A 24680-nucleotide genomic window follows, 5' to 3' on the forward strand; every position below is an offset into this window, starting at 1 on the left:
TAAGTGTCTCTGTAGTTAATTTTTTATATTCTAGCCCCAAATAATAACAGTGGTAGCTAATATTGATGGAGTGATTATTATGATCCAGAACTCCTTTAAATACTTTGTGTATACTTTAATTCATTTGATCCTCTCAACAACCTACATCTGTCCATTTTAGAGATGTGAAACCAGCCATGTTCAATGTCTTGCTCAATGTAGCTTGGCCATTAACTGGTAGAGTGAGTATTTCAGCCTGAGCTATTTTATTCCATTCTTTAAGTCTGCCCTCTTACTCTCATTGCTATAGGTCTTCAATTAATGAAGAAGAGTATTTAGTGTTTATTTTAGTGTGATTCTTTTTTCATTGACTTACTCAACAAACATCTACTAAACACCTAACTTTATGACAGACACTGAAAATTGAAAGATGAAAAGTGGGTCCTTTATCTAAAAAGGAGCTCACAATAGTACAGTCCTACCCTAAAAATTTACAAACCAAATCCAATAACTTTTGTAATAGGTGATAAAAATAAAAAATGAAGTTACTTATCAAGTTTGACAGGACAGACAGTCATCACTGGTTAAACCCAGAAGGACAACCAGACAAAGTCATTCCCATCCAAATAAACTGTTTGCCAAGACATGGAGACTGAGACAACATGTTCTGGAAACGGTGTTGTTTAGTTTTGATGTTAAAAACTGCAAAGGAGGGATTGATACAAGATAAATCTGAAAAAATTTGGGCCAGTCATGAAGGAATTGAATACTGTGACAAGGAGTTTGCAAGGTTTTCAATTTTTTTACATTCCCGATACACCACTTTGATCAAATAGTTCTGAGGACAACCCAATATATAAAAGAGCTATAAGGAGGTTTGCTTTGCTTTTAAACCAGGATTAGGGGGTCTTAAGTGCTCTCCTTTCCCCCAAAGCACTGCTAGACCCAATGCCAGAGCCAGAGGTGAACAGGAGAACAGTGCAGTGCATTTTGCCTGATAGGATTTATCTTAAGCCCTGCTTCACGGAGTTTCTGTTGCTGTCTTCCTGAGGACCAGTCCCATCTCTTTTTGAAGAGTACGGAAGTAGATTTCTCCCAGTGGCCTCTGGTAGAGGAATTTGCCCATATTAAAGAGCTCAGTAAATATTTGCTGAAATTGGAGGGAAAAAAAGAAGTGTTTCCATCTTGGGTTGTTTGGTTGACTCAAGGGGTCACACTGCTCCCAGTCCATTTGGCTCCTCTCTCCCACAAGGAGGCAGTTCCAGTTCCATGAAGTGGTCATTAGTACAGCAAATAATAACATTAGTAGTAACAACGATGGCCCTGACTAAAATAAAAATGGCTGACATAGACTGAGTGTTCGTTAGTGCCAGGCACTTCTGTTCTTAATACTCAATATACATTAACTCACTTAATTCTTCAAATGATTCCCACTAGGGGAATACTGTTATATTCATTTTACAAATGAGGACTTGAAAGCACAAAGTGCCTAAGTCACTTACTGAAGTCCGACAGTAAATGACAGAGATGGAATTCAAATCCAGCACACATGGTGTTCCTGCATCACACCATCTCATGAGATAGAGATGGGGGAGTATTGCCAGAGTGTGGCTTTCAAATTCAGATAGACCTGCGTTCATATCTTACTCTTCTCCTTGCTGATCGTGACTGAGGGCAAATTTCTTAACTTTTCTGGGCCTCAATTTTCTTATCTGTTAGATGGGTACATAAATGTTGCAATTTTGTTTTTGAGGCTAAAGGGGACATAATAGTGACAATACATCCTGAATACATGTCTTTTAATGATTAGTCCTGGTAAGATGCAGTAATTGACTGAATGGGATATACAATAAGAATGAAGGAAATTTCAGAATGTGCATTGGAATCCTGTGGTTGTCTATGGAATGGTGACCTCCTATGAGACGTGTGCCACATTAAGTTACTTAATTGTTAATATATATGAATAGTTTGTACTCAGCTCTGTCTTCACCACCTCAGCCATAGGGCTGTTACTTTTACCTTTAATATGACTCCATTAAAAATGTAAGCACTAGAGTAAGATCCAGGAAAGACACCAGGACTACCTTCCAGAAGCTGAAGGCAGAAATCACAAGATTTCATTCATTCTTTTATTCATTCATTCATTCAACAATGAAAGAATGTGTTGTACTCTGGGACAATAGTGAGCAGGACAGATACAGGCAGTATCTTCTGGAATGTTACATTCCTGAATGCATGAAATGCATTTAACAGGTAAGCAGTAACTTTAATTAGAGGTCTAATTTGCTTTCAAGGAGTATACAAAGTGTTAAGAGAGAATTTAAGAGAAAACTAACTTAGCTGGGTGGGCAGAAAATATTCTTACATAAAGTAACAGCTACATGAGATCCACAGCATGGAGACCACAGTTAGCAGGGGAGAAATGGAGGAGAGGGCACTCCTAGGTGGGGGAGCCCACCCTCAGCTGGATTAAGCAGAGTCTGGGAATCTCCTCAGGACTTCTTTTAGAGGGATGTTCAGGTAGGAGTCTTTAGCAGACAAAATAGTCCAATAAAGCATACAATGAGAACTTTTAACACAGAAAAGATGAACAAATGTCTTCTGGTTTCCATAATTTTCTCTAACTTTGGAGCTATTTCCAGTGCTTCAGCTCTGTATGCTGTACTGTGTGTTCAACTTGGGAAGCTACTAGAGTTCTAAAAATGGACCAGCCAAGCTGCCCACTCCATGCACACTTCAGCATCTGTCCTTATCTTTGTAGAGATTATGCCCCTTTGGTGGATGGCTTATGTGTGTCTGACTCTCTGCATGCATTCTTGCATGCTGAGTTTATGGCCTGGAAGTTGGGCTAATAATGTGTGTATGCTTATATCAGAGAGATCACTTGCAAGCTAAATAAAAAGTATATAGACCCCCTCAAACTAATAAAGATGAACACTCGCTTTTAAAAAGGTTTTGCACTATAATGATTTGTGTTCAGTGGTAGCTTTCATGTGTGAATTTACAAGCATTTGATCAAAATTATAACAAAATCTTAGTCCCTTGGGAGGGGTTCAGATGCATGCAGATAAGGAAATTGGCATGTGGAAGTTGAGACATTTAGAATCATTGTCAGAACTATTCAAACCCCAATCTTCAAGGACCTTCCTCAATGGTAGACCCTGAAGATCTCCTTTTGTAGATCCATCTCCTCCTTTGTCCCTCTTTTGACTTTTCTGGGCTCTGTCTTGTTAAGCACTGTTGCTTTTTTGTGGCTTGACTTCCTCATTGGTAATTTGGCTTTCTTCTTAATGACTTGAAACTCATTCTTTTGTTTTTCCTTTCTGAAAAGTCTTCTCTCATTTAAAGTCTACTGACTTTAATGAGCTCTTAAGCCAGCAACAGGAACTGTGTGTTATCCATCTTCGTAGTCCATAGAGAACTTGCTAATGTGGCACCTGACACATAGGAAGTGCTATACAAAACAATAATGTATATGTAAACCTAAGATACTAGAGAAAATATAAAGAGTATAAGGCCATATGGAGATGAAATCAAAATTACAGACCACAAAAAACTTGGTAGTTATCTTTCTTTATAACCAAACTCTTTCCAGTTTCTGTAGCAATTACCTGGATTGTAGCTCTAAGATGCCAGAGGGTATCAGCCACCTCATTTCTGGTGAACTTTTAGCCAAATGATGACATCACTGCCAGGCATAAAACTTGTTTGCTTCTGGGTCACTTCAGGTTGGTCCTTTTCTTTAAACCATATTACTGTTGTACTGGGGGTACATTATGACATTTATAAAAGTTCTTACAATATATCATGGTTGAATTCATCCCCTCCATCAATTCTCCTTTATCCATCCTCTCATCCTGGAATAGTTTCAACATGTCTCATTTTTTCCATTTTCATATAGGTTGAACCTTTTTTAAGAAAAAAAATACAGTTTTCTTAAGACTCATGCCTCATTGCAGGCTTGGGATGAGAAGGACTCATATCAGAGCTTTTGTCATCTGTTCCCATAAGGTCTTCACTTCATTGTAAGAGAGAGCAGGTTGGCCTAATGATAAACAAAAGTCCTGCAAATTATCAGTTTCACCAGGGGTATATCTTAGTTTTGACCCTATATGCCTTCCTTATTACTTAACCCTGTCTATTCCATATCTATAAATGTGGATGATACAGCTTCTCCCATAAAGTTAGGGTGAGAAGCAATACATAAAGCATTGGATGTACAGCACATGGCGTTCAGCGCCTGTTGTTACTATTACTAGGTCTCTCGCAGGCAGTTTTTCATTTTTCTCTCCAGAGCACGATGTCCTCCAGAGGGAACAGCATGCGGTACCCCCTCCAGCCACAGGGACTTGGCAAACATGGTCTTTTCTGCCAGGAAAATGATTCCTTCCACAATCACACATACCATGCTTTTTTGTTCTTTCTCTCCCTCATCTGGGAGGCAGAACTCAGCTAAACTTGGGTTTCTTGGGATCGGTTAGGTCAGCTATCTCTCACATGAGAGCATGGTAGGAATTTTGCATACATCTGTATCGTTCTTTGACTTATGCTTGTGTCTCCCACCACACTTGTAATAAGCTTCATTGTGGCAAAGCTGAGCTCTTTTATGCCCGTTATTATATTGTCATGTTATTATTTAGCATCACGCCTCAGACACAGTAAGCAATGGATAAATATTTATTAAATGAATTCATTCAGCTTAGAGTTAACATATGCAACAAATCCATTACTGCCTGTGACTCTCACGACAGTCCTGAGTTCTATCAATGCTTCAGTGAAGAGGTGCAGAATTAGGAGCTCACTGAGTCACTCTGGGCTTGTTAGATCTGCGAAAATATAGATCACATTGCATAGGCCCACTTGAGGTCATTTTAAGTGATTCATACATGCTTAATTCTCATTTATTTTTTAATACATTTTAACATTTAATAAACTGTGATTTAAATAGAAGACTTCACACACTACATGTTATATATCAATTTTGAATGTACTGGAAAATGCTAACTTCTTACTTTGTATGTTAGGTTATCCCACTCATGCACAGAATATCCTCTACAACAAAATTAGAGATAAGGGCAAAATAGTTTCTGCTGGGTATTGAGGGGGGGAGCAGGAGGGGGTGGAGTGGGTGGTAAGGGAGGGGGTGGGGGCAGGGGGGAGAAATGAACCAAGCCTTGTATGCACATATGAATAAAAAAAAAAAAAAAAAAAAAAAAAAAAAAAAGACAGTAGATCTGGGAGCTTTGCTGGAAAGGAACTCTGAAACTGAGATCTGAAGTAGAGGACAGCTGACAATCCACAGAGATGAAAGTCAACTGGCAGGGCAATTAAGGCACAGTGTGACACCTGCCTTCATACAGTATGAAGAGTAGAGGAAAATGACAGGATTTAGTGAGGGGACTTTACATTGCCTGAGGAAATCAGGGAGGACATTCCTGGAGAGAGTCAACTAAACTCAAGCAGGAGAGATATGTAGAAATTATGCAAAGAAAAGGAAAGGGAGAGAAGGCGTGGGAGACTGTGGAAGGCCAACTAATGCCAATACACCAGAAGGAGGCCATCCAGCTGGAGGGAATGAAGGAGCAGACAGGACCCACACCTGGGCGATCTTTCTGGTCATGTAACGTAACATCTTGCACTCAGGGATAGTCTTTGCTTGTCGTTGCACACAAAGCAATTATTTTGGGGTAGAAACTTTCCCCAGCAACCTCAAAAATAAAACACATTTTGCAGTCCAACTAACGTGTACACACCAATGAAAGAAAATTATGGGAAACATACTCTCCACCAGTCATGCTGGCAGCAGGTTGGTAGACTAAGTTGGAACTCAGAATGAATGAAACCTGCATATCATGGAACTGACTCTGTAGGAGAGTTGTCTCTTTTCATATCCTCACTGCATTCCCCCCTTTCTTTTCATGTTTAGTTTCCTGAAGGTGATGTGGGCACTCCTGCCTTGTGAACTCCTTCAGATCTAGAGAACTTATCTTGCTCCCTTTCCCATCTGACTTTTATCGTCTTTAGTCAGGCACTTCAATAAAAGTAGTCTTCAAAGAAAATGAACCTAACAAATTTAAATTGGAGAACCTATGTTTTTCCTTTTTGCTTCTCTCAATTTCTCATAGTGAATAGCAATCAGTGATAGGTAACTGGCGGATGGAGTTCCCAGAGGCCTAGTGTGGATTTCATCTAATAGCCTGACAACCTTGATTGTCTCTAACTGGAGAGATGAGATTTCTCTCCCCTCCGCCCTACAGCAAATTACATTCCATGCCTGTTAGCTGTACAAAAATAAGATTTCTATGGGCAATCACTACTTCATTTTGTAAATTTTTTCATTTTGGGCAGATATCATAATTATGCTCCTTTATCATCATGGAAGAAAAAAACTTAAGAAAAGAATTATTATTTAGTTGACATAAATGGTATTAAAGAATGGACTTCTTATAACAATGAGTTTTCATGCTGACTATTGTTCTAATATAGGATGAAGAGGAAGAAATCAAGCAAGAAATTAACATGTTGAAGAAATACTCTCATCACCGAAATATTGCTACATACTATGGTGCTTTTATCAAAAAGAATCCTCCAGGCATGGATGACCAACTTTGGGTATGTAGCACTGTTCAGTATTTCTTCTGTTATATGAAGAAATTCAGCACTGAATGGTTCATTTCTCCATTCTCATGACTAGACTTGATTAAGTAACTTCAAATTTGAAACTCTTAGCTCCCATGGTTTCTATAACAGTGTGTTTTCAAGATTTTCTTCCATTTCCTTGAACACCTCTCCATCTTTTCAGTGCTCTAAATCTTTTTTCTATCTCTTAATATGGACAATCTTCAAAGACAATTGTTAATTCTTCCTTTCTACCCACTAAGTGACAATCCTTCATTGCATTTTTATTAAAGTGTAGACATCATGCTATTTACTGTGTGTGAATCATATCAAATTATTCCAATTAATTGAGGTTATTTTCATTTCCTGAAAGATGACACTAAGGTTTGTGGGGATGAGTAAACTGTTGCAAGATCTATGTACCTAGCAATGGTGGAACTAGGATCTAACCGAGCTCTACATTCTTTCTCCTTAGGTATCACTAGTGTGTGGATAACTCTGAAATATAAATTCCAATTCTATAAGTAAAATACCTAACACAGTGTCTGATACCATTGTATGGACTCTGCAAAGGTTATTTTCCTTTTCTGCATACCTTGTCCCTGTTGGCTATGTGCCCTAATCCTATATCTTTGCAGTCTATAAGGGAGCTCTTATTGACTGTCCACCAATAATATCAGTGTGTTTAGTACTAAAATCACTACCCCTTTTCCCAGCTGTGCCCAGTACAGATCGCCTTCTGTCACTGGAACTTTTATTTATTTAGTTCATCCTCAGGCTTATAATGCTATCTTGGCTTAACCTTCCCTTGACAATTTTATAATCACCCTCCTTACAGAGGCCTGTTCAGGGTGCAGTAGCCTCTACTTGATCTACTTCTGTCTGTCAATTAAATCTCTGTTCACCCACTGATACTGTTGGATTAATGGCTCTGAAAATGCCCCTTTAGCCCTTTATTGTCTAGTTCATCTTCCAGAGGTCTTGGTATGTATCTAACACACAAAATTCAGTGAATGCCAAAGTCTGTTCTAAACTATGTAGTTCCAGTGACTAGCCACACATGGATAATTCTGAAAGACCTCAGCCTTGGTTGGAAGTTACTCTTTTAATGAATGTGACGCATGCCATCCAGCTAAGAAGACAAGACACATCCAGTGAATGCAGTTGATGATCAAAAATGATATGTTAATAGTTCAAAAACCAACAAGATTTTCATGTAATTTGATATTGAATGCTCTATCTTTGGAAGTGAAAAGAACTGTTGGGAATGTTTTTTCATATAAGACTCATCTCTAGATTTAAAATAAAAATATACTTTGGGTTAATCCATTTTGAATGATGATACGGACTTTATATTTTTTATGATTTCTGAAAATGTTACATTGGATTTTAATTGTGGTCTCTAAATGTAGTAGAAGTAAATGTGAAGATTTAAAAATGTAAAAGTAGTACAAGAAAATAAATGTGACTGTATAATCCTAAAGAAGAAATACATGACATCACAAGCTATAACAGAATTTTGATAGACTTAGCTATATTAATTTTTAAAAATCCTCATTGCCAAAAATATTTTTTACTTGGCAAACAAAATATAATAATCTTCAAAGATGAAGAATTTTTATAAATCAATAGAAAAACATAGAGAGCTACTAACAGAGATTAAGTTAAGGACAAGGCAGTGACTAAAGTAAGAAATATCAGCTACTGATAAAGATGTTTTTAAATGTTATTCTTTCTAAAAATATAAATTTAAAAATTCATAAAAATTCAATACCATTTCTTGCCTAATAGATTGGAATTTTTTTTTTGTAGTACCAGGTCTTGAACACAGGGCCTTCACCTTGAGCCACTCTACCAGCTCTTTTTTGTAAAGCATTTTTTCAGGATAAAGGCTCATGGAACTCTGCTCAGGCTGGCTTCGAACCATGATCCTTCTGATCTCTGCCTCCTGAGTAGCTAGGATTACAGGCGTGAGCCACCGGCACCCGGTGGAAAAAAAATTTTAATAATAAAACTCAGAATGGGCACTCCTCCTTTGCTCATGGAAATGGATGTTGGTACAACTTATCCAAAAGCAACTGAAATACACAAATGTGTGTACATACATATACATATGTTTGTGTGCATATGCATACACATGCATTCCAAAGAAAGTGCCTTTTTGAACTAGAATTTCCTCAAACAGAAATATATTCCAAATAAATATTTGGATTACTTCATAAAGATGGATGTAGAAGTTAATTAATAGGAGGTCATTTAAGGTACTCTAGACAGATGTTGAAGTTGATACAGATGTATTCTTATAAGTGGACGAATGTAATTATTAGAGTGAGGTTTTAAGTCCTTCTTTAGAGGTTACAATGAGAAATAGTAATTTCTCATTTTTATTAAATAAGAAAGAAAGGGAAACTATATGTATATACATATATTGATATAGTTGGAATAATACACAGTAATGATGTTGAAAATATTTATTTCTGGATAGTAACTTTAGTAATTTAATTTTAAAAACATTTTTATCCTCATACTCTAGTCTTTCTCTTGAGTTCATTATCTAAACCACTTGTTCTTCTTTTTTTTTTTTTAATTGCCTCTTGCCAGACTCTCCTAGCTCCTCATTAAGACAACCATCTCTCTGAGGACAAGGATTGGACCTTTTGTGTCTGTCCTTGGCACTTGGAAGGTACCAGGCAACATCAGGTGACAAAACCATTTGCTTGTGAATGAAAAATGCTATCATTGATGCAAACCTGGTTGTCATAGGTATTTTCAAGAGTATAGGTTCCCTAAGATCTACAGGTTCAACAGGACATGAAGAGGTTGCATGAGCTGGAATGTCTTCGTGTTCCCAAAGGAATTCCACATTGTCAAGGATCCAGCACTTAGCAGTACCCCTGTATTGCCATGAGCTGTAGGAGATAAATCATAGAGAATGACAGCTATTCTCCCCAACCCCCAGCTAATGCCCAGCAGACTGGGGGTCCCCTTTGTACTCCCTTCAATCACCACCATCCCAAAAAGGGAATACTCTCCTGACCTTCTTTTGAGGGGTGGGGCATGCCCATGCTAGGCAAGCACTCTAGATTGAGCTACATCCCCAACCCCTATTCTGACTTTCTCGCCTAGTTTTATTGAGGTATACTTGACAAAAAGAAAAGTGTATAACGTTAGTGAGGATGTGGAGAAAAGGGAATCCTTGTACACTGTTAGTGGGAATGTCAGTTAGTACAGCCATTGTAGAAAACACTATGGCAGTCACTCAAAAAAAATCAGAAGTAGCACTACCATAAGATCTGGCAGTCCCACTTCTGGTATTGATCCAAAAGAAATTAAATCAGTATGTCCAAGAGACATCTCACCCCACATTATTCACAATAGACACAAGTGACAGCTACTTTTATGCAGTTGTGGAGAAGTTCTTCATTTGGCCAGGGCTATCGTTCCAAATTGAAAGAACATATTAAGGTAGCTTTAAACCATCTCCTAGCTTCTCACTGGAGACAATATAGCTATTTCTAGATATATTTCTAGATATATAGCTTTCTAGATGAAACAAACAGAGTGGTTGATTTTCTTGGATTTGGGTATTTATTTACAACTTGTTGGTTGAGGGAAGGAGAGGGGTAGTTAATTAGGACTTGACCCATCTTCATTTTATTCCTAACCCTTAGATTTTTTTAAACTGGAAGGAAAATTAATTGCCATTCTTTTGCTTCATATTGACTTTTTCAGAGCTCAAAGCTCACTAATGGATGGTGTAGGACCAGAAAGTAGACATCCTAAAATGTGACAGTGTAGCTTGATTTGAAGTTCTGCGAAAGCCACTGGAGGTTTTTAAAAAATGAACACAATCTTCAGTTCATTTTCAGATTGGCATTTTGGGAAAGCAGTGAGTCTTTTTTGCGTCCTTTCTAGAGCTACCAGGAGGTTGGAGGTATCACAGAAGTGAGTCATGGCCTGCTGGTTTTCACCATTGTTCTTCCTGTAAAGCCATCATAAATGAATGTTCATTTATTTATTTATTAACCAATGAGTACATATAACAAACATTCTCTAGGTGCATGAGGTACAAAGTGTTTCTTTTAGCACTCCGGATAGATCTGTTTATGGACGAAAGTGACCTACTTTAATGCAGCATCCTTTCTTGCTGAGATCACAAACAATGAACATAAGAAATAAGAAAAGTAAAGAAAATGCTGGAGGCTGGTAAGTGCCTGTTACACCAGGAAAAGGTTAATGGGCAGTTCATATCAGGGTGCTGTGAACTGAATGTTTATCCTGCTCCCATCCCCAAATTCACATGTCGAAATCCTCACTCCAGTGTGATGGTGTTAGAAGGTTGAACATGTTTGGGATGCTGGAGGACTGAACCCAGCCTTGTGTGTGGTAAGCAAGTGTTCTACCACTGAGCTACACCTCCAATCCATGAGAGGCAAGGCTTTGGGAAGTGACTGTCATGAATGTGATAACTGCCCTGTACAAGGGACACAGAGAGCTTTTCTGCTCTCTTTAAGAAGTCTGGAGTTTGCATCCAAAAGAGGGCCCTCACCAGAGTCTGACCATACTGGTACCTTGACGAAGGACTTCCAGCCTCCAGAATTATAAGAAAAAGTTTCTGTTTATAAGCCACCCAATCTATGGTCTGTGGTGCTTTGCTATAGTGGTCTGACTGAGAAAGGCAGTGATAAGTAGAATGGTCAGGGGGAGCCCTGTTGGGGAAAACTTGAAGGCATTCCAGGCCTGCTGCTTTCTGGGAGCAACAGTGAGGCCACTGTGACTGGAAGAGTGAGTGGAAGGGAGTGAGAGAGGCATGTAAGCCAGGTCATGAACATCTCTTGCATGGAGTGAGGAGGTAGCTGGAGAGCATTGAAGGTGGAGTAATGAGATCAACCCACAAAATGAAGGGGTTACTTTGATTTTTAGATTGAGAACAGACTGGATTGGGACACAGGTAGAAGCAGGGAGATCAGCTAGGAGATTGTTTTAGTAAATTAACCTCCTTCCTAAACTTGGTAAAGGGGGATCTGCAAGTAAGGAGCACTTCCAAAGAGACCACATGCAGATAAATCTCTTTTCCAAACTTGCAAATGCAGGTGACAGAGTGTGGCAGTCAGAAGCTCTACATTCTGCTGCCTTGGAAGATACAAAGAGCCCAAAGAGCCTTCGCAGACTTAGATCCGTGCAGAGGGCTGTTCTGACCAGCCCCACTCACTAGCAATTGTCCAGAAGCTTCTATGTTACTGGAGGTGAACTAAAAGCAAGAAAAGGCCTCATAAGGCAGAAAGCACTTTCTTTTGAGTTGGACTTCTATGTGACAACAAACTAAGAAGGAACTTGGAAAAAGTAAAGGCAACAAAGAAAGCTAATAGTCAGGAAATTTATATAGGATTACAATCTGGGTGGGAATGTGATACTGTATTCTTATTCCAAGGCCTCTGACTCACTAAATTTGAGTCATCCTGTGTCAATGGAAACAAAGACTGATAATGTTTATCACCTGCTTATTACATGCCAAGTACTGTGTTTATTAACATCATATTTCATTATAGCTACTGTACAAATTAAATATTATTTTCAAATTAGACTCAGAGAAGTTAGGAAGTATACTAAAAGTATGGGAGCTTGTCAGTAGTGAAGCCACAGTGCTAACGAAACTATCCGCCATCAGAATGAAGCCCTTAAGCTCACCTCTTTTCTCCTTTGGGTCATGAAAAAGATTCTGCTATCAAAGGTTCATGTTTCAAATAGGACTGAAGGTTTGTGTCTAAATAAACTTATTTTCACTTCACCTTTATTCCTCAGTTTCACTATTATCAAAGAGGATGGTAAGACCTGCTAGCTATTAATAAGATTTCTGTGAAGTCTAAGAAATACATGTTGAAAAGTGCATTAAACCTGTGGGAATGTTTTATCAAATGATTGTAAAGGTCACAGAGTTGACTCTTTGGACTAACAGCATTTTGTTAGGATTACACTGCTATAAAAACATTATTATGGATTATATAGAGACATAGCCTATTGAACCAAGAGCAGCACTTTCTAACATCTCTTCCCTGGGAAGAGACTAAACTACATGAAATATTTCCCCACATATCTCTTTGGCGGTGGTCGGAGGTCAGAGGTTTACAATATCTCACCAGCCAATATATGTGCTGTTTCAGGAGCTGATTGAATTATAATCTGTGTGAATTCTATCAGTCTTGTTGTAGAGATAAACTCTTGTTTAGTACCAGCTCTTTGCGGGGACACAACAACTTCTGATAATGGCCAAGTAATTCTCCTTTATCAACTGCTCCGGGCCTGATCCGGAAATCAAAAAAGGGAGCTCTTTCAATAAAGATTGTGATCTCTGGGAAACAAGTGGCGCTTTGACACACAACATTACCATTTCATTCTGCCACATCACAGGCAAGAGAGGCTCTCCTGTTTTGCTGTAAGCCAGTCAGTCACCAGGAATGAATAAAAAATACTATCATTAAACGGACTCATTTCTCTAAAATTAGAGCATGAAATCACACAGATTTTGCTGTCGCTTTTGATACCACCATAACAATTACAGGGCAAGAATATCTTGTAAAAGGAAATAAATTTCTAATTAACTCCCAAAATGTAGGGTGGTCAAGTAAGATAGCAGATGATTGAACTGTAATGGCTCAATAAACCATTCATTAGATTGCAACACTGTAGACTTGCAGAGCTGAAAGTTAAGAAATTGTATGGTTTGCACTTGAGGGACATTCTAACTGCTGACTGTGACCTGGCCTGGAGATCCTGAGATCTGGATTCTAACCTTGGCAGAGGCAGTGTGTCTGACATTTGGTCTCGTAGTTATAAAAATGATCGTCTGGACAAGGTCTGAGTTTGCAAACTGGCAGCCCAGAGGCTAAATCCTTAGTTTACTTCACAAGGTAGTGATGTTATAATTAGGCCAACATTCGAAAAATTGAGCAGTTTCACATTAAAGTCTAGATTCCCTGAAAAGTTGTGAAAAAGCAAATGATCCAGAAATATTGGGCCTGAAATTCTAATTAGCAACAGTATAACAGCTATTTAGAGGACGCGCATCACTCACTTTGCACCACAGGCTCCATCCCCTCCCCCCCATGTCTTTGTATACACTCAACTTCATGCACTTGCATTAGAGGCCTAGATCTTAATAAGATGCTAAGATTTCCTAAGACATGAACTCATTAAAGTATCACTGAGACAGACAACTTTTCCTTGATGTTGCCACAGCCCTTCGACCTAAATCTGCTAAATTTTGAATTTATATTGCTTTTGCAACTTTGCAAAAATTATGCCACTTCATTTTTCATTGTTTTAAGATTTATATGTTAGGTGCTGCAGAAAACGCTATTAAAAATTCAGTCACCTGTGGCCGAATCTTTTGAACACTAATTAAAATTTCTCTTAGTTCTGTGTATCAGAAATAAGGCTTTTCTTTTTTAAAAAATGTTTTAATCAGTGGTTGTCACTTTTATGGGTAAAGAACTCCCTTCATAGTTAGAAGTGAGGTCATTTGTCTGGAGAAGTGTTTGAAGCTTGGTAGAAGTTTTTAAAAGGTTGAATTTGTTAAATTCAGGAGTTCCTAAAGTGGTAAAGGAGTGATTGTGACCAGTCTGTTGGTATCAGACCACACCACTGAATGATCTATAAATGCAGAGCACAAGTTACTTAGATACGAACACACATCTAAAGCTGCATCTGTTTAATACCGTGCAGTAGGTCCCAAGTTCAGCTTCAGTACCACCATTTTTATGAATTAATGGGTGATTCTTTACCAAGAATGTGAAACTGACTTCTTTATACCAAACAATTTCATTTGAATTGTGTTTAAACCGCTTTTCACCTCAGCAAAAGGAAGATTTTATGTGTGCCCGAAGGTATTTTGCAAGCCTTCTGGTTCCTTTTTTAGGTTAAATTTGAGGCAGTTTTCTTATTTATATTGTACTTCTCAAAAATCCTTAACTACCAAGATGCTTCATGTAAGGCTAGTATTTTTTTCTTTTCCTAGTTTTTGAGCAGTATCGGGATTTGAACTCAGAGACTTATACTTACTAGACTGAGCCATGCCCCCAGCCCTTTTTGGTTTAGTTTATTTTTTTAGATAAGGTCTCACACTTTTGCCTGGGTCCAGCATCAGATCTTGATCCTACGTGCTAAGATTACAGGCATGCAACAACATGCCCAACTTCTTTTCCTATTTTTAACCAATCTGAAAATTTACTCTCCGATTCTCATCACCAATTTTTTCATTATGGTGTAACATTACAAGATGTAGAGTTGTGAAATTATTACATCCTTAAAGATAGTGAATTTCTTTTTTCATTTTGTTTTTGTTATAGGGTCTCATTGTGTAGCTTAGGCTAGCCTTAAATTGGTGATCTTCTTGTCTCAACTTTCTGCATATTGGGATTAGAGGTGTATACAACCATGCCTGGCCTTATGGATAGTTCTAATAATTGGATCTATGGACAAAATGCACATGTAATGATTTATTCATATCAAGAAAAAAATCTGGAGAAGATTTTGCAAGCCTCCTGTGAAATCTGAGTCAACAAGACCCAGCTAACTTCTGTGGTGTTTCCCTGACTGCTGTCGTGCTGACTTGGAGATGCCTGTCTCCTTAGGCACAGGTGACTGTGGGCAAGTCTCTGCTTGCTAAAAAGACTGGTTGGCTCGGGATGTCCAGAAACCTTGTTGACAAACTTGGGACACTTTACATCCTTGGGACTCATCGTTTTATCTTTGGAAAACTTGGAATTTGTAAAAAGTCTAAAAATATAATTCAGAAGTCAAATGAGTTCACACGCACACACATCTTAGTTGTGGCTGTTGTGGCTACTTTTCAAATTCAAAATTCTCAAAGGTTTTACTTTACTTCAGTCAGTTGATTGAATTGATAAATGTCTTCCTATGCATACTGGCCAGTTTTTTAATTTTATATTTCTATCACACAGGTTTTATATTGTGACACTGAGATACTCTTGGTGAATGAAGTAGCTTTTTAAAACAAATTTGCTGAATTTGGATTTGGTTTACATCTTCATAAACCATGCAGATGGGACCCATGACTATTCCTGAACACACATGGTAAAAATATCTGTGCTTCACGGGGCCTCCGAACCTTGGTGGTCACTAGACTGGTCCTTTGCAGAGCTCTGACATCTGGGAAGTTTTTTCCTACCCTTTCTTCAGGTGTCTCTCTAACTCTTGATTCACTTTAGAGACCATTATCTGCCCTGCTCCTCTTCCTCTTCTCTTCCTGCCTCTTCTGCTGAAGAGATGGAATCTGTTAATAGCCATTTGTTCTTGTGAGTGACTGACTGGTGACATTTGGGAGGAATGAGCTCCTGGCAGTTTATTCTGGGGTAGCGCCTGTCTTTTAAAATACTATCTTAAAGCCTTATTTCTTGTATGGGAACTTAAAATCAATTGACTAGCAAGTGAGTGAATTCTTCAGGGACCTCAGCTTCTGAGAATTAACCTCTTTAAGTTTTCCCAGAGGCTCTTGGGACTGGAAGGGGAAAGTTAGAAGGGAGCACACCTCGTGATTCCATTCCGAAGGCCCTGTGTGTGCCTTGTGAGTAGTGAGCTCAGGGCTGGCCCAGTGCTTCTGAACCACCTCTGTGATCAGCACTGGCTACAGACTTTTCCTTAAATATTGTCCTAGAGCACTGGAGAACATAAATAACCCCCAGCCTCTCAGAGGAAATACGCACTTGTCAGAAATCTAAGACAACTGACAGAAATATGTAAAAATCAGCCATGCGAATTTTAAAATATGTTAGAATCTGCTTTTAAAAATGAGCCTTTTTATATTTAGATAGAAATAGCTACCCATGTCCAGGCAATTTTTTTTTTTTCTGGTAATCTGGTTGTATTACATGGTGCTTTTTTTAGAATACCTCCTCAGACTAGGTTTTAGGCCTGAGTTCATTGCCTTCCCCACCTTCAACCTTACTGGCATGCATGTGTATTTCAGCTTCTGACCCAGTTACTTAGGTGATGTTGGTAAGAATTTCAAATATAAGATCCCTTTTAGCCCCCTTCTCCCCCCACCCTTCACCACCACATTGCAAATGAAAAGATCCATTGTCCTGGAGTGTAGCAATGTGTGTCTTCTTTCTGTATGATATAAACTTGGATAAAATGACATATGTCCTTGATACTCTTTCATTAACAAAAGTTTCAGCTACACACTTGCCTGACGTCCCTTTACAGATATCTCTCACCCTATGTCTTTACCATCCAAGTAAAGTGGCCCTCCAGAAGCTATTAATACTGACTCCAAAGTCAGAAACTCTTCTCCATTGCTTTTTTATGAATGGAAACTGACCAAAGAATGGAAAAGTAACATATTTTGAGACTTCTGGCTGCTGAGAGTTTTGCATCCATAGACACAAGGTTCACATCAAATCTGTAAGGTTGATGCTTTTATTTTGTATTTTATTATAGTGTGTAGGGCAGGGGCAGGGTAGTTAAGGAACATACCCAAAGTCACAAAGCTACTAATTGAAAGAGCAATGTACTTTCAACCTTCCTCTACTTCCTTAATTAGTGTACAGTGTAGATAAGGCTACAGACCATAACTAACCTCCATTTCCAAAGGAATTAAGAGGAGAATAACCATTCCTGTGAATCACTAAGTCGTTAAGTGATTTAGCCCAGTGCCTGGCACATGCCAGATGCTCAGTAAAAGTTAGCAAGTGGCCCCAGTATAAGTAGTATGTATTATTGCCCTAGGGGGAATATTAATGATGCCTTATTTCTTCCTTGTGAGATGTGAAGTTACTGACTTAGCACCACTGGGCTTAGCGTGTTGAGGCTTGCCTCTGTTTATTAATGAGATGAGATTACTAATGGTGAGGGAGAGTCCCTGCTGTGTGGTAGCAGTAATTTTCAGTGTTGCTGTGTGGCTGCAGGAACCTATTGCTAGCGAGTGCTGGTTTCTTTCTTCTTTTTCTTTAAAAAAAAAAAATCCGATTACATAATTTAACAATCATTTTGTTCCATAGTGAGATGAAAAGAATTTAGCAGCCTTCGTTTGGGACTGAAGGAAGAAGCAAATTACAGAAATCACTGACATTAGTCCTGGCTAGAGTGGGATTGTTTCCTACTGAATATTTGAAAGTATTTTGTTCAGCCTAATTGTGAAAGACTGACTCTCTGGGCTTCCACCTCTTTCCCTGAGCATGGTAATTACATGGACTAATGGCGCCCAGCAGTGGGACATTTTCTCCAGCTGACCAGTGGATGCCTTTGTAGGCTGTCTGGTCACTTTTTTTTTCAACATGGGATTTAGAGAAAGGGCACAAACATGTCTTGCTCACTTCGGAAAATACTTTTCTCATTCTACCCAAGTAGAATCCTGCTGTCATCAAACCATGATTTGCTACATCATGGGATTTTCATTAACTGCATATTATGAAGGATTCCCCCAAAATACATGAAAGCAGACAGAAGAGTGTAATAAATTCTTAGGTGCCCAAAACTAGCACCAGCAGCATTCAGTTGGGCTGATTCCACGTCATCACTTCCCATCTAATTCCTTTTGTCTACTATTAGTTTGAAACAAATCTTCCTCAGAATATTTTTAAAATTCTGGTAGAATAACATAATATCAGATTTATCTAAATGTTAACCATTTTAAAATTTGTCAGTTAGTGGCATTCTGTATATTCACAAATGTTGGACAGTCAACACCAATATTTAGTTCCAGAATTTTTTACCATCCTAAGTGACCACTTAATGGGTACAAAGTTTTCCCATTGCCCCTATCCCTAGAAGGCAGCAATCAGCTTTCTGTTTCTACGGATTTGTCTAGTTTGGGCATTTCATATAAATGGAGCCATACGATATGTGACCTTTTTTGTCTGGCTTCTTTCACTTAGCATAATATTCTCATGATTCATCCATGTTGTATCGTGCACCAATACTTCATTCCTTTCCATGATTAAATAGTATTCCCCTTTATGGATATACCAGATCTTGTTTATCTGTTGATGGGCATTTTGGTTCTTCCACCTTTTGTCTGTTTTGAATACTACTGCTTTGAACATCCTTGTATGGGTTTTAAAACATCTGTTTTCAGTTCTCTGGGTATAAAGTTATAGCAGAGTCCTGTATCAACTCCAAATTTCACTTATGGAGAATTTCAAACTATTTACCATAGTTACTGTACCATTTTACCTTGCTATCAACAAAGTATGGGGGTTCCAATTTCTCTACATTTTAAAAAATTGTTATGATTCTACTAGATGTAAAATGACATCTCATTGTGGGTTTTGCTTGCATTTTCCTAATCATTAGTGATGTTGAGCACTTTTTCAGGTGATTGTTAGCTATTTGTAGATCTTTTTAAAAGAAATGTCTATTCAAGTCCTTTGCCCATTTTTAAACTGGATCGTTTTGTTATGGCATTGTAGGAGTTCTTCATATATTTTGGATTTAGACCCTTATCAGATACATGATTTGTGAAAATTTTTCATATTTTATGGGTTGTTTTTCACTTTCTCAGTATTTCTTTTAACACACAAAAGTATTTCAACATATTTCTCTAAAAACTGAGTACTTCCTTATATAACCACAGAACCATTATCATACTTTAAAAAATACTAACCATATTTCCTTAGGATCATGATATATCTAAATCTATATTAAAAGCTGTAATTGTCTCAAAAAAACTAACAGCTGTTTTTTAAAATCAGTGTCCAAATAAGGTGCATCCATTGCAATTTGTTAGTTTATTTTTAAAATGCTCTTACATCCATAGGTTTCGCTTCCATCTCTTTTCTTCCCTCTCAAAGTTTGAAGAAACTATTTGCCTAGACAAGTTTCTTTGTCTCATTTTTGCTGATTTCATTTCAATGATGCAACGTATTGCTGGCTCAGTCCTCTGATTTCCTTAAATTGGTGGGGGGTTGGAGCTAGAGGTTGAGCAGATTTGGGGGTTTTTGTTTGGTTTGTTTTTGGCAAGACTGTCTCATAGGGGATGTGATCTTTTATCAAGAGGCTGATCATATTTATTTCTTACTTTTATATGTTAGCAGCCATTCATGATCACTATCTAAGTTTATTAAGAGGTACAAAATAGTGAGATTCTATCATGTCTTCCTCATTTATTAAATAGAAGACCTACTTTTATAAATAAGCACCTTCCATGTTTTATTATTTAATTATCCGATGTTTAAATTTGTATATGAAAGACAGGATCATCTCTTGATTCTTTCCCTATATTTATCAGTTATAAAAATAATAATTTGGTTCTTTATTTTCTTAATAATAGTGACAGTTTTATTCTTTTGGGGGGTGATTTCATTAATGCATTTATTTAAGCCTATTTAACGTGTATCTAGACCACACTGTTATTATTTTTGTCAATGCTTAAATTGTCCTCTCTTTGGCCACTTGGAGTCTTTTCAAGTTGAGTCCTGAGTCCTTTTTGACATGACTTTGTGGTCTTTGATAGCTTCCTGGCTATTACATATGGAATATGTCCAACTTTATCTAGTTGGAATGTAGTCTATTGTGGTACTTCTGAAATTTCCTCAGAAAATCTTCTTATATGCCTTGAAACTTCTACTGGCTCTTTGGAAAAGATGGGAAGGTTTCATAGGAAACCTAGTCTATATGGAATCATAAGAAGGCAAGTCAGAACAGGCATTGAAAACCCAATCAGGAAACTCATGAGTTTTTATTGAGTTTCTATTAGACATGCAGAGAAAAAGCATAATTTCTGCCTGAAGAGTTTTTACCCTGGTAGGCATTGGTTATGACCAAGTGACACAGTACTGGTATCAGAGATGGACTTTTGACAAAAACAAAGCCATCAGTATGGTTTTCTGACGCCCCTGTTCTAGTTCTGTCTGTATTATCAAGTAGGGATTGATTGCTAATTATTATTAATTCTTTTTATATGATTATAAAAATGCATGTAAGTACCTAACCAAGTGGCTTTTGTTGAAGACTGTATTTGAAGAAGGAGAATGGACGAAATGTATGTGCTTTCCTAAGTCTGGGAAATAGATGTGAGAGCATGGAGATTGCCTTTCTTCTTCTAGCCTCTACTTTGCCATGAAGTATGGGCAAGGTTTATTTTCTGCCTGTTTTATAAAGTTGCTGAGTACCGTGATGACTTTATATTTATAGAGTGCTTGGAGCTTTTTGGATGAAAGGTACTAAATTAGAGTTTATTTTTTATTGAATTTATTTGATGTGTCCAACCTCCTGGGAACATTTGCAGAAGTTAATTAAAAACAGTCCCCACACAGACAGCTTCTAGTGCCACTTACAAACCAATAACATAAACAGTGTGAACTTCCATTGTCCTAGCATGGAACTACCTAGAAAATCATAGTTCTTCTGACAGGGGAATGATGCTACTTTTGTGGGAACCATGAGGTCAACTGCTAAGTAAAAGCACAGAGATATTCTTGATTCTGTCTGACCCACCTACCCTCCCCATTTAAAAAAATACTTAGAATATGGAGGTTTTCCTCTGTTTGTAACTCTTACAGGTTAAAAATTTTCAAAATAATCTTTTCTATCATTTTGGCAAGAAATGAAGATAAAAGTTTTATGTTTTGTACATGGTTTTATGATCACATTTTTCTACAGGAATGGTTGCTCAAAACAACCAACTAGAGTGCATTACTCTTTCTTATCTGACCTAGTGAATTCTGTGAGATGACATTATAATAATGGACTCTTCGGTTCCTTTCCCAGTTGGTGATGGAGTTTTGTGGCGCTGGCTCTGTCACTGACCTGATCAAGAACACAAAAGGCAACACGTTGAAAGAGGAGTGGATTGCATACATCTGCAGAGAGATCCTAAGGGTAGGTGACAAGTAGGAAGTGACCTACCTCCCAGCGTCTCCACACAACACAGGATATCTTTGGAGAGGATACATTTTGTTCTATTCTGTCAAAATTTGTAACCACAGGGGAGACGTCTTTTAAAGAGATAAAGGTTTATTCTAACTGTAATGGGGTGATTGTGCTAGTTTGGCTAATCATATAGGTCTGCTCTGATGGAAATGAGACCATTCTGGATAAACTGTGTGCATTTAGAATTGGAGGATTGAGACTAAATGATTTCCCTTAGCAAAGGATCAGTTTCGAATGATGTTTCCAGTTAGAAATATGATTTTAGATCATAAAGATAGTGTCTTATTTAGAAAATTAATTGTGTCAAGAGATATTTTGGTTGGCCATTTGAAGTATCCATTTGTATTATAACTTTGTTCTAATGCCTTCCCACCACACAAAGATTATATGACATTAGTCACTTCTGTACATGCAAGCTAGGTTAAGTGATTTTACCATTTAAAATTTCTGAGACTTAATCACTTAAATTGGTCAAAATACCTGGATAAGATGATGTCTGTTTGCCCAGTTTTGCCCACAAATCTCGTGATTAAGCAATAATGATAATAGTATTATATTTACTGAGCTCAGTTCAGGGAGAAGAAGGTAATTGGATACATTTTAATTCACTCAGTTAATTTTCTCTTGGTTCTAATATAGAGGCTATTATGTCTGCTGAGCATTCTTACTACACTTGCCTGATGGTCATTATTTATTTATAAGCTCAGCCTTCGTAATTTAGGGAAAACAGAAGTTACAATTGCTTTTCACTATGTGTCCAGGATATTTCTTTGAGAAATAGATTGTGTGCAATGAATGGATGGGTGGATGAATGAATGTTAAGAAAGAAGGCAGAAAGATATAAAAAAATTATGTCTAGTCAGTAAAGGCAAACAAGATTAAGCAAAAGAAAAATAGAAAATGAAGTTTTTGACTAATATTGACAATAGCACAAAAAGTAAAATGCCTACATATAAGTTTACAGACAGAGGTGAATGATTCTGATCTAATAACTATAAAATATTACTGAAAGATTTAAAGAAGACCACAGTAAATTAAGGTGTCTGCCATTTTGTAGGACATAATACTCAATATTATAAAGATATCATTTCTCTTCAGTTTGATTCATGAGGTTTTTTTTTTTAACACCCAGTCAAAATTCTTGTGTATTTGTGGATAACAACAAACTAATTTTTAGAAATTATATGAAAATATAAAGGGACCAGAGTAATCAAAGCAATCTTAAGAAAGGAGAACAAAGATGGAAGATTTATTGTCCCTGTTATCATAATTTATTATAAAGCTGCTAAATAATTAAGACGATGATTTTTGTCACAAAATTAGGTAGTGACCAATGGAACAGGATCAAGAGTCCCAGAATCAGGAGACCCACATCATAGGGACACCTGACATACGACAAGGCAAATCCTGTTGTGGATGGGAATAGAGTACTCCCATGAGTAAATTGTGCTTGGCCAATCAACTACTCACATGAAAACATGGAATCAACACCTGCTTTATAGCACATTAAAAATTTATTCTGATAAATGTAACTGTGAAAGATAGAAAACTAAAGTTCTTCTGAAAAAACCTCTTTAACTTGAGAATGCAAACAAGGTCTTACACAGAACACAAACCACAGTTTGAGGGGAAGAAGCTGCCTGGCTGCTGACCTCCATCACATCTAACACTTATCTCCAAGTCTTGATGTTGCCTTAACTTAATTTGAATTCTTGACTTAAAATATTTTTCATTCAGAAAAAGAGTGATAGACTGTTTAAAGAAATCCAAGGCAGGGCGGGGCAATTGCTCCGATCTCCAGGCTGGTTCTGTCCACTATACCCATTCACACTCTTGGGTAACCCTATGGGGAATTAGACATTTGATGTCAGAGTTCTAAAGGCAGCAGAGATGTTCAGCTTATACCTTGTTTTAAAATGTGTGAAAGCAACGGTTTTCTTCCTCCTTCCTGATCTTCTGCGAGATCTTCCTTGATCACGTAGTGGGCCCTGTCACAAGAATTTTCAGAGGTGGCCTTCCATGTAGTGTGTGATGTCAGTAAGCACAACCTCTGGCTCCCTTGTGTGCTCTGGTATCTGACTCCAAGCACTTCAGTACTGAAGGGGACAGAGGGATCCTCGGTCTCTTTCTTCGGGATTTATGTGATGTTTATATGTTGTAAAAAATCAGGCATTTTTACATGATGAGCCAAACTGACTAGATAAAAAAAGTAATTTTTTTTTTTTACCCAAATCAGTGCCTCAGACTGTCCTCTTGCATGGTTTATGTTTACCAATATTCCTAAATGAACATAGGGATCTTTTGAACTCCTTTATTCTCATGCTGAATTTCTTCCACAAGAGAATTGATGTGTGTGTGTGTGTGTGTGTGTGTGTGTGTGTATCTCATCTTTCAAATCACGATTTTTTTGTTGTGGAGAACAACTAGAAGAACAGAAAATCATAGGTAATAAAATGACAACAATTATGTACACAGCACCTTGAGCTATTAAGTGCTAGCACAAAATATTTTGCCTTAAGACTCTAATTTTAGATCCTTTTAGTTTATAATTTATCTAAAAAAAAGTGTGTGACTACCTTAGGGTAAATCTGTAGCTTATAGAACTTACTCTACCACAAAGAAACCAAAATCAGAGTAATTCATAGAGAGATAGTACACTGTCAGGTGTGGATGTCAATGAGATCTCAGATAATCAGCCAAAAGTCACAAATACCATAAAGTACCAAAAATGACAGTGACACTTGCCAACTAAGGAAATTGAGATTGTTTCCTTTTGTTTAAAAGTGCAAACCACATTGGTTACAATCAGTGGGAACGTTCTTAGCTGGGGTTTGAAAAATATTTCATTGTTCTTAACTAAAATTATATAATAGAAGATAACTTTCAACTTTTAAATTCAAGTATTGGTCCCCCAAAGGGGAAGATTCAGTTAAATCAGGTTTTCTTTGCAGAGCCTATCAAAGTTTCTATTAAAACTAGCAAATACAGGCAATCCTCAGTTGTCACAGTACTCTTGTCAACTGGAACACATGGGAACCAAATCATATCATCATGTGTGTGGCTTGGTGGTACCTGGTACCACCAAGGTCTGATACGCAGTGTTTTATTTAACATAGCACCATGCATTGCCAAAGCTGCGGTTATAGTTCAGCTTACATTCGTTACTTGCCTACAGTCTAGAACAAGTACTAAGA

At 37.6% G+C, this 24680-nt stretch overlaps 1 protein-coding gene across 7 annotated transcripts in view; it reads left to right on the forward strand.

Moving 5' to 3' along the window:
* Tnik (TRAF2 and NCK interacting kinase) overlaps positions 1-24680 on the forward strand; it is a 362085-nt gene that overhangs the window by 220450 nt on the left and 116955 nt on the right. For all 7 annotated transcript variants that reach the window (XM_074073788.1, XM_074073787.1, XM_074073783.1 and 4 more), the window contains 2 exons: positions 6466-6591; positions 21325-21435. In XM_074073788.1, the coding sequence (XP_073929889.1) occupies positions 6466-6591; positions 21325-21435 (237 nt within the window). The remainder of the gene's footprint in view (positions 1-6465; positions 6592-21324; positions 21436-24680) is intronic.

This window comes from Castor canadensis, chromosome 5, assembly GCF_047511655.1.
Source record: "Castor canadensis chromosome 5, mCasCan1.hap1v2, whole genome shotgun sequence".
In the NCBI taxonomy this organism is placed as follows: domain Eukaryota; kingdom Metazoa; phylum Chordata; class Mammalia; order Rodentia; family Castoridae; genus Castor; species Castor canadensis.